Source organism: Pezoporus occidentalis, unplaced genomic scaffold (assembly GCF_034315485.1).
Source record: "Pezoporus occidentalis ecotype Australia unplaced genomic scaffold, CSIRO_AGI_Poc_V1 ctg89, whole genome shotgun sequence".
NCBI classification, from domain to species: Eukaryota; Metazoa; Chordata; class Aves; order Psittaciformes; family Psittacidae; genus Pezoporus; species Pezoporus occidentalis.
In genome coordinates, this window is record NW_026916253.1 from 3,637,634 (window position 1) to 3,653,933 (window position 16,300).

A 16,300-nucleotide genomic window follows, 5' to 3' on the forward strand; every position below is an offset into this window, starting at 1 on the left:
TGAAACAGTAAGTATTGTCAGTCACTCTCATCCCTGGTATAACTCCATTGATACAGAGTTACATGAGGCTGGTGGTTCTCCTAAGCCAATTTGATAGCTGGGAGAAGCTGCAGAGCTGGAATTAAACTCCAGAATTATAAACTCCTCTTCATGCTCTATCCGCTAGCCTGCCTACTCCTTCACCTCATCTTCTGTGATTAGCATATAATTCGATCTTTTGATGCTTAAAAAAGAAATGACAGTCTGTAAACATTTTAGAGGGATTTGGTCTTTTTTTCTAACTGATTTACTCTCACCTGAAACTCCAGGCAGGATGGCAGTTAGCTTCACGTGTGTGTGCGGTTGCATTCCTTATTGCTGCAGTCACTGTGATGACTGCCTGCCTGTCAGAGCTAGGTACCAGGACAGAGGCTGAGCAGAGTATTGCGGTGTTCACCTGTACTGTCTTGATTTCACTCTACTCTAGTATGATATGCATTCAAAGCCTAAAACTGCTGCTTTTTTATCTGCTGAGGACCACATAAAGCAAAATCTGAAAGGAGTCCTGCACGTGGATGCTGGGAAGCTGTTATGCGGCATTTGCATCGTTACTCTTCATCAGACTCTAGGGATCAGTTGGCAAGCATTGGAAACTGATATTTGTACTGTAAAGCTGAAACGCTGAAGGAATCCCAGTCCAAAGGCAGGCTCCTGTTACGTCGCTCTCCTAATGGAGTGCAGATGCTGCCAGTGCTGCAGGTAATCCGTTTCGATCTGGTAGACACTTTTGCAGCAGCAAATCTGCCTGTCTTGAGAAAGCGGACAGTGAAAACCAGGCACTTGGGACTCTTTTTAACCTCTTTGGTGTCATACTATGTTACACCAACAAGTTGTACCAGGACAGTTTATACCAAAGGCTGCAGCTTTGGCATTTGGGGCACATGGTATGCCTTTGTAAAACTTAGAATTAGGACAAATTTGGCTAGTGGAACTCCGTAAGAGCTGGTATATGACAACAGAGAAACAGGGTCCTCTGCTTGTGCTGGGATTGTCTGGAAAGAAAAGAGGGCTGAATTTGGACCAGTAGTACATAATACAGCTGTTGACTGAAGAATTCAATGACGGCTTTTTAATCTTGCAGGGGGGCAAAGGGGAATCACGCATGTATTTGTAACCAGTTCCAAACATATTTCTGCTTCTGTTCACATGCAGTTGTATTCTGTTCTCAGGCATGAGTGTTAAAGTAGGGGCCTGCTTCTGCTTTCAATTAAATCAGAGGATGTTTTGTCCTTGACTTCACTGGGACCAGAATCAAACTCATGACCATAATATTGTATTTAAGAATGAATCTCTTGCAGTCACATAAAAAGAGCCAGGTTCAGCTTTCAGTGTCTCATCAATCCAAAAGTTAATATTTTCCTACTATTTTAAAGTTTTTACCAAAGTTAATTCTGTGTGTGTCCTCTGTGCAGCAGGTGTATTACTGTCTCCTTCCCAGGTCTGGGTTCCCTCTCCATAGTCAGTAGACACGGGCTCCCTCTTTTTGCTGGAATTTGGCCATGGAGCCAGGCTCTTCCCAGTGGACATCTCAGTGGGTCTCTTCCTCTCTGTCCCTGCTCTCCAGCTACAGGAACAGAAAACTATTGAAAATTCCTCTTTGCTTCTGCCTTGCATCTGCCAGTAGTTCAGGCTCACCAGCAAAAACTCTTACACTAGTCTTCCTACTTCGTGTGGGTATATGGGCTTTGGTGGTTGTTTTCCCTTCAAAATAGCACATTCTTGGTGTGTTCAGTTTCTTTAAATGAACAGCCAGGAAAAGTATGTTGGGTACAACTTAATCAAATATAAGAATAAACAGGAGCATTATTCATTTATCATACTCAAGAGAGGCTGGTATCATTCCTGTTCTCAGTATGAAGATGTCCCACTGCAGCAGAGGTCAGCGCGGGCACTGAGGGTGCTCATCCGAGATGGTGCAGTGCTGCAGAGTCCTGGACAGTCTGTGTTGTGGATGTGGAAATAAAAAGAACTGTAGAAAAATGAAAGAACTGTAGGAAAAAGCTGCTCAGCTTTTGCATGTCTGGGATCAGAAGTGAAGGGAGGCGGCTCAAGCAGAGTAAATATTCTGGCTGTTTACGGGAGCAGCAGGTTCCAAAGTGAATGTGTTAACTGTCACTATTTACACTTTATGAAAGATTGTGCAGCCCTTCAGTATTTATCCCTCTTTCTCCTGCTGTGTATTGGAACATGCTGGTTTCACAGCACCCACACATGCAAAGGATGCAGAGGGCCAGACCCGCACCCTGAAAGGTAAATCAGTGAGTTACATTTGAAATTTTCCCTGCCTTCAACCAGTCCCAGTGGGAGTTTTGCTCTTTGCTCTTTCAATGAGCAAGGATTTAGCCCATTTATATTAAAATACAACTAGTATCTATATGTTTTTCAACTTCCCAGTTGTACAAGGGTGATGGTAATGTAAGTAATGTCCAGATCTAGTCAGATTTGCAAATCTTAGTAAAAATACTGTTAGCTTGCACTTGATGTTACGGCAAGTAGGTGAGCAGTAAGAAAGCTGGCATTTGATGCAGCTCTGTCCTCATCAGGGCCTCAAAGTACCATGATTTAGGGGGAAGGGATGGTTAAAGGAATAGCAAGAAAAGGCTTGTATAGGCAGGCATGTTTTGTTTGACTTGTGCATCTTCTCATGTATTAACAATTTCATTCTGTTGAGTGCTCACTACTCCCACAGATTTTGAAGTGAAATGCAGTTCTTGCAGGATTGGGACTTTTGGGAAACTAGGGAACACTTCTGTAAACTAAGATGCTAGTTTAGAAGTTTGTTTAGATTAAAGAATTTTTGTTCTTGCATTGATTTTCATAGCCAAAATTTAGTTTAAATTCTCTGTTGAGAAAATATGAAAGGCTAAGAATCCTTGCAGAGCTCAAGTCAGAACAGCAACACAATGGCATAATAAAATCAGAATACTTTTGCAGTACGAATTTGTATTATATTTTTAATCTTCACCAGCTATTTAGACGAAAGGTCAATTAGAATGAAGTAAAAGACATGAGAGTAAAAGTAACCTGAACTTTATACCAGAAAAAATTACGGTGCTAGAAATCCATCTAACATGTGCTTCTTTAAGTGTAAGTCCATGATTTAAAATAGAGAGGGATTCCCAAAGAGCTAAGTATTACCAGGAATGTGTGAGCTTCTGTGCAGTTACCTGGATTTAGGAGTATTTCACTGGAAGAATAGTATTTAGCTTCTAGTGTTAACAAGTTCTGTATTTTGGGGATTTGTATTACATTGTAATATTATTTGATTACTTTTATTAAGAATATGCAAGTCAGCCGGACTCTGACCTTTTTACTCTCCCCAAGCAGTTACTGCTTGGTAGGAACAGGGGTGGCAGAACTGGCCTGTCTTGAACGACAGTAGCTGCAGCCTCTCTGCTTCCTTTTGGGCTGCCTTGCATCTGCACACCTTCCATGGTCAAAGCCTCTGTTCTGGTGATGGTTGTTCCGAAACAGCTCAGCCAGACCAAATGAATGCAAACACTATGGTTAAGCATCAAAAACTGATGGGGGGATGTTTGTCACTGTCCCTGTTACAAAGGATAAACAAGCACATAGGGAACTTTTAATGGAGAGGTGCAAATTGTAACTGTATCTGAAAGTTACTTTTTTTTCCTGTTAAGCACAGCAAAGGCATTTTCTGACTGATGACTTAAATAAATGTGGTGGAATGCTAGTGTGTGTAGTGATAAGTGCTGTTCTGTCTGTGTCTATGTACTCTGCCTATAAGTGTGGTTACAGGCCAAATGCAGCGAAAAGGATTCGTAATACAGCAATTAACATAAAAGGAACTGTTTCTTCAATGAAGTCTTTTTATAGCTGTTAAAATAACACACTGAAATAGACAAATGCTATTTTCATAAGGCAAACTATAACCATTAGCCTGACAGAGAATTGGACTCTGCCACCATTACTCAGGACTAAGCAGCATTTTGCTCTTGAGCTGTTGACTCCCTGTGAAATGGGTGGTGGAAGGCAGACCCTGGAGACAAACATGCTGCTGATAAATTTGGGATGAGTGGCCAGTGCTGATGGGCCTAAAATCTCCCTATTGCAGTGAGGTGAAGGGCTTAATGTTAATATTCTTGTAAGTCTGGTGGGCATGGAAAGGGTTGAAAGGAAAACTCATGGGGGCTCCAATTCTCTTAGTTGCTGGTCTGCTCATTGTAGTTGTTTGAGCACTCCTCCTCCACCCTCAAGACCTGATGGGGTGCTTGGCTGCATGGATGCAGGACCAGCGTGGCTCTTGACTGCCAAGACAATTTTTTAATGCAGGAAAAGACACTGGCTTCTCTTGCTAGCCTTAGTGTTCCCAATTTCTTGTCTTAACTGCTGATTTATGTATAGGCAATACTGTCTCTACAAATTAAAAAATAAGTGTTCTGTATTAAGGTCTAAATATATATACATATTTCCATAAACTTATGTATCATAGTCACCTGCGAAAGTGTCTTAAGTGTGGAGATAGGCTGTTAACAATAGGTGGAAAAGAAGGAACTTTAGGATCTCTTATCCTTACCATGAATGCACTGTGGTATTTCAAAAGTAATAGGTAATTTCCACTTCAGTGGATTGTATTACTTGTTGCTTCAGTGGCCTTCAATTGATAGTAGCAGAGAACTGAAGACATGCTTGTCTATGCCTTTGTCTTAACTAGAAAATCCATTACATATCTAATTTTGCTTTTTAGTGATAGTATAAAGAACAGAAAAAAAGTCCGTCTAGAACTTCCTAAGACTGATTCTGTGTGGTAGATGATAATATTCTTTATGGATTATTGACTTGTAAAAATACATGTTGATACTATATAGACTAGCTCTGATTGTTGCAAAAATAGATATTCTAGCCTGAGCTGCAAAATACGAAGTATTAAATCTAGGTAATAGATCCTGCAGTTCCTTCAGGTGCTTAATAGTTAATGAGTGCAATATCCTTCAAAAGCACTGCAAAGTGAGCATATGGCTCAAAAAATCTCCTTTGGCATACCGGGATCAGTACTGGAAGGCAAGAACAGGAGGTTATAAGAATTGGAGATGGATAAACCTTGTGTGTTACCTCCTCCATCTCTGCTGAGATCAGACCCTACTCATTTTTTGTTCAGATTGAGAAGAGGGGCTTTGGGTCTAGAAGCTTTAGTGTCTCCATTTAGTTCTCATACGTCAGTTTTGTACTTGAATATCTGAACACTTGAATATATCACTTGTGCCATGAGGATTGAAGGGACCAGGGCTGAGCGATGCCTGCGCAGTGTGAGGCAGTTCCTGGAGGGTGCTGGACATCTGAGGCTGCTCTGCTGAAATGCGGGTGCTCACCCTCATCTTGTAGGAGTGGTGGGAGAAGTACCTGGTCTGGGCTTGTTTATGCCAGAAAACCCCTTTGGAGCATCTCTCTGTGTCTTCAGGCACATGAACTGGTCCCAAAGCACACATGGTTGCTTGGATTTACCATAGTTTGCAGAGCAGTAGTTTATGCTCCCAGCTGAAGACTGACACTCTTCCCCCCACACTTTTTCCCCATCACTGTACAAATAAAACATTTAGAAGATGCTTAAAACAAAATTCTCCTCAGCTGAAGCATCCTCCAGTCTGAGTGCATGCCTGAAGCAATCTGAGGTGGTCAAGATGTTACCTTGGATTAAAATGGGAGCTTGTGGCAGAGCCATAATGCTGAAGCCCACACAGTTTGTGCAGCCTGTCACCTGTGCACAGGCCTGGACTGCAGACAGTGCCCCTCCTACATGCTAGTTTCCTATAATTAGAGAAGGGCTTAAAACCACTGGTCAGGTAACAGGGTGTAAAGGTATGGTATAACCATACAACAGACCTTTGTTTATGGATTTTCATGCTAATTATAGCTGAAGTTTTAAATTGAGGCAGATCAGAAAACCTACTGCAGCCAGATGCAACTTTTAGCCATGTTCGTCACTGTACAGGGTGTGAGGGAGCATGTGTCCTGGCAGAGACCATATTTTAACATCCCTCCCTCATTAGTACTGTCAGGCCAGAAGGCAGAAGACACCTGCTTGCTGCTGAGCTGGGTTATCCCTGTCCTCCTCTGGCCAGTCCTGCCTGCTTTTTTCTAGTGCATTGGGTGTTTTAACGTACCTCCCTGGGGAGAGCAGCTGCAGGTGCTTTCTCCGTGAGTTTGCTGAGAACTTGTGCACAAACCCCCATGAGTTTTACAGTTAAAATAATAGGAATATGAAAACCAGTACTGTGAAGGCCTGGCAGCACTGTCCCATGCCTACCCCAGACTGTGCTGCTGTGACTGGGCTGCAGCAGTGCCAGCAAAGAGCTGGCTCACAGCATGCAGGCACTGGGTAGCCACAACTGCTCTAGCTGCTTTCCCATTCTTTTGCAGAAGTTACTTCCTTGTGATGGGACGTACAGGCTTGTAACACAGTTATGCCAGGCACAGTGTTAAGGCGCTCCAGTCTCAAGCACCTCTGCTCCAATTCACAGCATTTTTTCTTTTCCAAGTAGATAACAGTATCTATCCTACACACCTTGAGCAAATATTTAAGAGATAAGCAGCACTGTTTGTGCTCAGCAGCAATGACTCTGCTTGTACACCTGGGATGCTTTGCTAACATGTACCATGGGGCAGTTTCAGGTCACGCTCAGTGTCCCAGCTCTAAACAATCCTCTTCCTCCTCTCTCTGGCATTTCCCACAACCACCTCTTCCTCCAGCTCCACAGGAAAGCCCAACAGCCAAGAATGACTGACAGCCGCCGGATAGAAGGCTGCAGAGCTTCTACCAGCTTCGCTGCATGTTTGCACTGAGTGGAGCAGGAGGGTGCACTTCTCTCTTCTCCTCTCCTCTCATAAAATTAGGAGAGAGACACATCTTGCTGACAGTTTGCTTAAATGTGCATTCCCTGCTGATTTGACATTGGGCAGGAAGAGTGTCTACAGAATCAATTTTTAATAAATGTAAACAACTAAATTATGAATGACAAAAAATATCACTGAACAGTTAAATATTAATCATGTAATTACTTAAATTAATACTTTTAGTGCAACATTGTGATAGTGTTTTACTTAAACGGTGTTGCTGTGCTGGCTGGTTGGGTGGGATGGGACAGAACCACAGTAGCTCCCCTTTGGTTGGGCTCGTTAGCGGAGCGCTCTGCTTGTACTTGCCACATCCCAACTGCTGGCTGTCCCACAGGTCCTGTGATACTGGGTGCTTGTCTGAAAGCCTCTGGAATCAGATTTACTCACAGAATCCCAGACTGGTTTGTGTTGGAAGGGGCCTTAAAGCTCATCCAGTTCCAACTCCCTGCCATGGGCAGGGACACCTTCCACTAGAGCAGGTTGCTCCAACCCACATCCAGCCTGGCCTTGAACACTGCCAGGGATGGGGCAGCCACAGCTTTGCTGGGCAGCCTGTGCCAGTGTCTCACCACCTTCAGAGGGAGTAACTTCTTCCTAATATCTAATCTAAATCTACCCTTTTTTCAGTTTAAAGCCATTCCCCCTTGTGCTGTGACTACACACCCTTGTAAAAAGTCCCTCTGCAGGTTTCCTGTTAGCCCCTTTAGGTATAGGAAGGCTGTTGTAAAGCCTCTCTGGAGCCTTCTCTTCTCTAGGCTGAACAAGCCCAGCTCTCTCAGCCTGTAAAGCCTTTGAACAGAAAACAGAAGTTCTTTGTAAGAGTTGCCAAGAAAATGGCTAAACTGTCGCAAAGCAGAAAGGAACCCCCTCCACCCCAAACCTATCCCAAAGTGCCACTAAACCCCCTGACAGTGGTGTGTGAGGTACAGATCTGTGGCTGTGTGCAGTGATGGTCTCAGGAAGACTTGAGGGTGCTCCAGAGGGAACTGGGGATGCAAAAAGCCCTGGGTGCTTTTAAGATGGAGTTGGATGAATTTATGAAAGAGATGGTGTGTGGTGAGCTCTGCTCTGGGGGCCAGAGTCTCTGTTCTGCAGGCCCACCCTTGTGTTCCCATCTTGATGGGCACTGCAGGGAGCTCGTATGGACAGTCAGTTGCCAACACTCTGGGGGCTGTGGGTAGCAGCAGCCATCGGTAGGTGCTCACACGCAGCTTCCTCCCCTGCTCAAGAAACTAAGAAAAGAATTTACTGGCACTCTTGTCCTTGTGGGTTGGCTGTATGCATTGTTTGTTTTTAATCTAATAAAAGGAGATCTTAATATCATAGTAAAATCAGTACAAAGGTAGAAACTCACCCCTTGGCGTTTTGGCGAAACATGATTGAAAATGTAAAAAGCCTTTAGCAGAAACAACAGAAGCACAAAGAAATTGTAGAAATAGGATCAACAGGTTGTGTTTTGGGTGTTGGGAGGAGTAGGGAAGAGCATCCAGACAGGATTTAGGTGCTGGTGATACCTGCTAAGCTGGAGGCTGGACACTGACCCTGTTAGGGCTCTGCTCTGTTGGGAGATGGTACAGCGGTGGCCAGGAACACGGACCCTGCAGGGGTTGGGGTGGGCAGCAGCACAGAGAGAGCTCACTGCTGGGAGGGCAGGAGGACCTGAGGAGGAGGGATAGATGGCTGGGAAGAGACCGTGCACTGGGAAGATGGTGTGAGCGTTGCAGGACTGGCCAGGGAGGTGGAGGCAATAGAAAGGCAAGTTTGCATCCTTAGGCTTGCAACTGCTAGGATTGATCTTGGCTCAGTCTGTTCCCTGTCTGGAGATTAAATCTTGGACAGAAGTTTTAAGATGGTTTTAAAATTAGAAAGTGAAGCTTCCCATAACTTCTAGCTCTCATCACATGGCAGGGCGCTGGAGCTTCCTGAGCCTGCCAGCCAGGCTGGTACCTCATTTCTGATTGAGCACTAACAAGTTTGTACAGTGCAAAACCATTCCCATTCCCTTGCACTTGCTGACTTGCCCGCACACATTTTGTTTCCATGCTTTTGCGCGCAGCATTTCATTCTGGCCGCCCAAGATCCACCCATTGAGCACATCAGGTCCTGGTGGGGCTTACAGAGCTGCCCCCGGGCACTGTACTCTTTTCTTTGGCTTTGCACGCCTGTGGGGAGAACTTTCGTTTCGAAGCTGCTGTTTGAGTACACTTTGTGCTCTTGCAGTGTTACATTTTCTGATGGACTTTTCTGCAGGTATTTTTTACCCTGTTAAGAAGGGAGAAGCCAGGGCGCTTCCTGTGCGCAGCGTTACAACGCGCTGCAGCAAAGCTGGTTCTTGGAACATAGCAGCCCCAAAAAATGCCAAATAAATCCTTAAACTATTCATCACTCTGTTTTTGGGGTGGCAGTTAAGTCTTTCAACACTCTGCAAGTTTCTTCCCCAGCAGTAATTTTGCTGGTGAAGAAATACAGCTCAGGGCACTCCACAAAGGCCTCAAAATTCATGTTTTGTTTTCATTACCAAAAAAAAGCTTCACTGCATTAAAGAGCAGCCCATTAAGATTTCCTATCCAGTCTTCCCTGCGCCCTGTCACTGTTGGCAGACCTTTCTCCATACGCGTGGCAGAGCCCAACAGGCTTCACAGGGCAGTGGCACCGAAGGGGAGGAGGTTGAAGCCACAGCCCAGCTTATTGAGCTGTAAGATTTCAAAACTTTCAGTAGCTACCCACATTTATTCAATAAGTGTACTATATTGAATCTTAAGCTGCTCGATCAGTGTTCCCTCTGCTTTCAGTCTCACCCTCACAGCACACTGGCTCATGTGTATGTCTAAGGAAATAAATTGTCTAGCTCCTGGGATAAAATTTAACACTGTACAAGGGAATACATTTAACCATCTCAGGCAAATAGCCCTAAAATAACAACGAAAAAGAAAATAATTACTGGAGGCTTACCGAAATTTGGGATTATATAAATTAAATGTATGTTCTTTGATATCATTGAAAACCTAGAAGTTGAAGAAAAACAGTAAACATATTATAATTAGGGTTTAGTGGAGCATTTGGTTATTCTCATAAGTAACTCAGACTAGCTGATTGCTGACAGACATGAGAGGAGGCAGTAAAAGCTGGAACTTGCTTAAGAGGGCAGGAAGGCTTTTTTAGCTGAATTCAGTGGGGACTTGCTAAGTCCAGTTTTATTTAATACCTCCATAGTTAATTAATTTAGAAATAAACGTCATGTTAATCTGCAAATAAATTAGCAAGTTAAAAGATCAGGCTGAGGTGCAGCCTCAGAGTCTGAGAGCAAATCTCACCATGTTGCATGAACCCACAGCCCGAGGCATGGAGCGCGAGGCACAACCGGAAGCACCAGCACTGGTGATGGAGCAGACCTGCTCCTTCCCATCGTCAGGGTGATGGAGCAAACCTGCTTCCTCCCATTGCTGGGGTGGGTGTATGCCTTCCCCTTGCAATCCCTTCCCTCACTGGTGGACCAAAAACCTTGGGGTGGTGCTGCTGTAAGGATGGAGGCAGTGAGGCTGCAGCTGCAGCATCCACCAGCAGTGCTGGCCACTGCCTTTTGGTATGGTTTGGTGAGCTTGTTACCATGGCAGAAGACAGCCCTGCCCTGGTCTCAGTGAAGGACACAGCAGGATTGCATGGCTGAGTCGAAGGGATGACTTGACAGTGAAATCCAGCAGGCTGTGGGATATTCTCTCTGGGAAATGGAAGAGACCTCACTGGCAGGATTATATAAGACTCGACTTTGAAACATGAGACACTCTGCAGTTGGGAACAATGCTGCTCTCTGAGAGAGATGGACTCAGTTACTTAATAGGTCGTTGCTGTTTGTCTCCTGTGATTTTCCTTTCAAGAACATATATTCAGCTGGGTTGTTTCTCATGGGAAGACAAAGCATTCTGAAAGAAGCCAGGCATTTGGAGGGGAGAGGCGGGAGAAACAGCAGGCAAGCAGACGCCTGGTTTGCTTTCTGCAGAGCGTGCTCCTCAGGACATGGAGAAAGCTGGGGTGATGTAGCTGATTTTGGTCCTGTAACCAGCTGATCATCAGGTCTCGTAGGTCTTCCTTCCTTTTCTTTGCTCATAAAAGATGCGTCACATTGCTTTTCTCCTGCCAGACTCTGATCCCCAGGACTGCTGGTGGTGGGACTCTGGTCCCACAGGCAGTGCTGCGGATGCTGCACTGGCCACTGATTGCTGCTTTGCTAAAACATTTGGTGTTGTATGGCCACTTATCCAGCACTGAGGGGCTCATGCAGCTCATCTCCATGGATGGGCAGCCTCTCCTCTAGCACAGAAAGGTTTTGATGGTGGTTGATCAGAATGACAGCCAAGTTGGAGGAAAAGCTCATGGCCGAGAACCCATCTCTGAGTAACCAACCATTTGATTCTCCGTTAGCAGGACATGTGGACAGCGTTGTATAATGGTGACACATGTTCTCACCAAAATTACTCTGCCAGCCATGGGGAGAGCATTTCGTAGGCACTTGCCTTGCTGGGGTCATGGTCCTAATTTGCAGCACTGATTCGAGGCAGTGCATTCTCCAGGCACTTGCTGCTGGTGTGTGCCTGTGCACACATGTTTCTTGTGTGTGAGCATGTGGGTGCACATGTGTGTCTAAGGCGTCTCTCTTTGTGCACTTGTTTGTCACCAGATTAAGATATTACTTCATGCACACTGAATTGATGCAACTAAATTGGCTGGATGTTCTTAAGCCCTGAGGGTGTAATGACATTTTTTCCTCTTTTGCCCATTTCTTTTTCTTTTCTTTTTTCAGAATAAGTCGCCTGTTTAATGGCACAGAGCCTATTGTCTTGGACAGTTTGAAACAACATTATTTCATTGATCGAGATGGTGAAATTTTCAGATATATATTAAGCTTCCTAAGGACATCTAAGCTACTGCTCCCAGATGACTTTAAGGTAAGGAAAGCTATAGTATGCAACCTATCTTTTCCTCCTGTCATTTTTTTTGGTGCAGGTTGAATTGTGTGCTTGACCTAAACACTTTTAACTAAATGTTGCTGTTTATTGTTAGGATTTTTAGTACTTGTGTATTACACCAGGGATGCTATTATTTAATAAATGGACCACTGGTTGTCATGGATACTGTAAAAAACAACAAAGCTTATGGCTAGATCAGTTTTTCTAAACTAATTGTATTTTCTCATTTTAGCTTACTTATCAGGTTATAACAATTAAGAAGCAACATCAGCAACTAGCGCTTACCAGGGCTTAATGCTCAGGATCTGAAAGAAGTGTTTAAAATTTGATATTTAGAGGACTTAAATTGTATAATTTCTTTTCTTGTAGGTATAAAAAAGAGATACCCTTAAACAAGCCCATGAGGATTTGTGTTAGATGCAGATACTTTGATTTCAGGAAGTAAGCTTTTACACAATTTATGAATGTGAAAATATTGTTGGGAGATGGAATTTACAGAGGGCTTTTTCAGGAGCATTACGTGTTCTCTGTGTAATAACAGTGGTGGCTGTCACTTTGCGAACCCTGATTGTTTCTAAAAGCTCTCCTCTGGAGAGCAGTTGGCTTTGCACTTGTGAAACTTGTAACATTGTCATCCTTATGTACGAAAATTAGAAGACAAAAGTGTCTGGACTGTAGATGACAAGATTCAACAAAAGCACTAACTCCAGGATGAAATGATGACTAAATTGGGATGGCAGTGGGGATCTGCTCAGTTAGGGGATGTGGAACATTGCTGGAAAGGAAGGTTCTTGAGCCTTGCAGTGGGATTTCACTTTGCATGTTGGCCTGGGTAGGCAAGATAATTTGGTCAGTCATAACTGAGTCAGTCCGGATTTGTGGTTGCTCTGGCGGCTTTAGCTTTGGAGTACAGCTAATCCTCATGCTGCAAACCTCTCCTAAGCCATTCTTGCCTAAGTTACAAGTACAGTTGTGTTTGACCCCTGCATGTGCCTGGGGAGAACACATCTGATCTAAAGGCAGGGAGAAATTTTGGCATTTGTGGGTGGTTTCAGAGCTCCAGCCCAGAAGGGCTGCCCTGGCACTGCTCCTTCTGGAGAGTGGCGGGCAGGTTATGGGTTGGGGTGCATGAGGCAGGGTGAGAGCCAGAGCACTGAGGGGTGGATGCAAGAAAAGTTCTTTAAAGAGATAAGAGAGAAAACACAGGGGTGGGAGTGAAGCTAAAGACCAGATTAGTTGTGTGGATCATGGGATAGATCAAATTGAGGAGGGTGGATGGGGAAGCAGTACAGATGAAAGGCCAGAGGGATGCTTTAGGGGCAGCATTTTGGACAATCCATTGAGACAAGAAAGCATGAGAAAGGAGGGTAAAAGAGAAGTTCAAGATGATCATAGCCTCAACTGGCGTCCAGATTTCAGAGGTGCTGTGAAACAAAACCAGCAAGATTCATTAAGAGCCTGGAGGTGAGAGTGCTGGTGGGTGCCAAGGACTTGTCTGCGCAGTGAGCCCTGGCAGGGCTGGGAGAGACTCAGGAGAGCCGGCGCTGTGCCAGGGCTAAGTCCGTTGATCCAGACCATCTCTTTGCATAGGGTTAACTGTATTTTATTTAGTTCTTCCCTGGGAGAGCTTTAGAGCAAACCCCAGGCTAATGAGGGCTCAAGAACAAAGCAAAGTATTGCTAGGTAGGGAGTAACTAAATAAAAATGCATAGAAGAATGTGCTGCAAAGCTGTATTAAAATTGCATTGTAAACGGATTTGACTTCACAGAAATTGTGTAATTTTACCAGCATGATTAAAGTGACAGAAGACAATAATCAAAGGCAGCAAATGGAATCACTTGGTGTTTCTAAATGCAAAACTCTATTTAAGGTATAAAACCTGACAGGTTTTCCAGTGAGACTTGCATTAAATGTTCTTTATGTCAAACAAAGCATTATCAAGTGTTTTGAATATTTATTAGTTTTTACTCCTTAATTTAATCAAGCAGTTTATTAGCCTCAAGGTTTAGCCAAGTTGCTTTTCAACTTGAATTGCTGCTCAGATGGTTATTTTGGAAAGTTTGGAATGTTAGTACCGCACTAGCATTATTGTGTTTGCTATTTAAGTGTTGTTTTCAGACTAAGTTAACACTGAAATGCAGAGAAAGTGGGTATGTGTTCCAAGGCTAGTGATTCTTTATTATCAAGTCTGACTGGTGTGTTTACAGTGAATATTAATTACACTTCCAACTACTAATAAGCCAGAACTTGAAAGTGTTTCGTGTCTGACAGGTCTCCCTGCTGAAAGCAACATTCTGTTCATATAATTTTCCTGTGTTCAGGGGAGTTTAAGCCACATGAAGTATGCTGAGAAATTACTGTGAGCTGTTTGGCTTAGTTTTTTGCAGCCAGCCTGTGCTGAGCGAGGCAATTGCTAGCAGCCTGGAGCTGCTCACAGCTCCTCCTCCTGCACCGGTTCAGAGACCTGTGTGTGGGACCATGACATCTTGAGCAACAAATGTCCTGGGGCAGAGTGTGGAGCCAGCACCCCCTGGTCTGCCATGCTGCTGGGTTAGGGGATGGCTGGCTCTGGAGCTACCTCTCTGCAGCCCACAGTTTGGGTTGGAAGGGACCTTAAAGCTCATCCAACCCCCTGCCATGGGCAGGGACACCTCACACTAGACAAGATTGTTCTGAGCCCCATCCAACCTGGCCTTTCTGCCTTGGTCTTCCCCCACCATCAAAGGTGTTTCCGCAGGACATTTCTGAGCAGCATCTGCCCCTTTCACTGCCAGGACATAACTTCATTCAGAACCAGGACTCATCACACCTACTTACTTGAGACTCACACGACTCACACCTCCCTTAGAGGTTGTCAAACAAAACCAGATATAGGGAATGTGTATATTATTGCTCCATCTTAAGGAGGGGAGGAGGACAAATACACAGGACATCGGAGTTTTGTATGGGATATAGAGCTCACCTGTAGCACCAGAACCGCAGGGCCAACACGCTAATTTATTATTGTTTTAAAATTAGTGCTTGCATCTAATTCTAAGTGCTCTCGAACTGACCTTACCAAATGGTGCAGTTGTCATCGTAGAAGTGAGCAACTTTTTCACGTAGCCAGGAGTCAGATCTTCACAGCACTAAAATATAAAAGAAACATTGACTCAGGATGACAGTTTGCTGTTTCATGTAACAAAGAATAACAAGTGGAAAATAGGCAGGAAGAGCCATTCCGGCCTGTTTAGGAGTCACCATTAGGTACAGAACCAAAGGACCTCTTCAGTACTGAGAGAACAGTATCAGGTTCACAGGAGACACCGTTTTACGGTTTATGTTGGCTGTCTCTGCCTGTAGTTAGCTGATCTTTGTGACCTGCTGGCAGTGATGTGGAAACAGCAGCACAACTGGCTTTGCAGTCACACTTGCCAATCTCCTCCTCAGCAGTATGTCATGCTTGTCAGTGGTGACTGTAGAATCCACCAGGAAAAAAGCTTTCCTACCAAGTCATGAGCAGAAAATTATTTTGTGAAAGGCAAAAAGCTGTGTCTTTGAAGGATGTGTTTACCTCTCCTATGAGGTCTAAATGTCCAGAAGCTGTGGATGGGGAAAGGCTGTGCTCATGCCACCTGGCCAGCTGCTGCCTCTTGCGGGTGACCTGACACAGCTTCCTCACTAGTTCCTACAACAGCCACAAGCTGAAGGCTCATGGTAGCTCATGGTAGCTTTTTCATAGAACCCCAGACTGGTTTGGGTTGGAAGGGACCTTAAAGCTCATCCAGTTCCGATCCCCTGCCGTGGGCAGGGACACCTTCCAGTAGACCAGGTTGCTCCAAGTACCATCCAACCTGGCCTTGAACACTGCCCGGGATAGGGCATCCAATTTCTGTGGTATGTTACAGCAAAATCAGAGGCTGGTCTGTCCATGTCCCCTTTCCCCTTTCAGTCTAGCAAGGAGCACATGAGCAGGGACCTTGGCTGGTAGGAATCACCTTCGGAGTAAAGTGATTTACCTTAGCTAAACACAGACAACTTCATTAGCTACCATACATGCTGCTTGACTCTGGGCTGTGCTGCCATGAAGTGCAGTGCTGTTAAGAAGCTGTGAAGGTAGAGAAATAATCCTTAGAATAAATGGGAGGTGCATCATTAGTCCTGCAGGACAAGGAACTCCTGGATGCTGTACAAAATCTGCTGTGGGATGCTGTCTGAGCTCAGCAGGACTGCACTGACACCAGGGCTGCAGCCTCTGTGAGAGAAAGAGTGCAATATCTGTGTGCATCTATCAGCATGCGCCTGGGACAAAAGCTGTACCAGGCTGCTCTGAGGCTAAGTTTCAATGAGACTGTGTGCACTTTGCCACTGTGCTAGGCAGTTAATGCCCTGTAGCTACTCGTGTGCCTGCCTCAGTGAAATGTGCCTCTTCTGGATAGGTCTAGGAAGATTCATGTCTGCT

At 44.6% G+C, this 16,300-nt stretch overlaps 1 protein-coding gene across 5 annotated transcripts in view; it reads left to right on the top strand.

The window, feature by feature from the left end:
* The window catches only part of KCTD15 (potassium channel tetramerization domain containing 15), a 42,080-nt gene that overhangs the window by 16,039 nt on the left and 9,741 nt on the right, over positions 1–16,300 (top strand). For all 5 annotated transcript variants that reach the window (XM_062604862.1, XM_062604860.1, XM_062604861.1 and 2 more), the window contains one exon: positions 11,693–11,837. In XM_062604862.1, the coding sequence (XP_062460846.1) occupies positions 11,693–11,837 (145 nt within the window). The remainder of the gene's footprint in view (positions 1–11,692; positions 11,838–16,300) is intronic.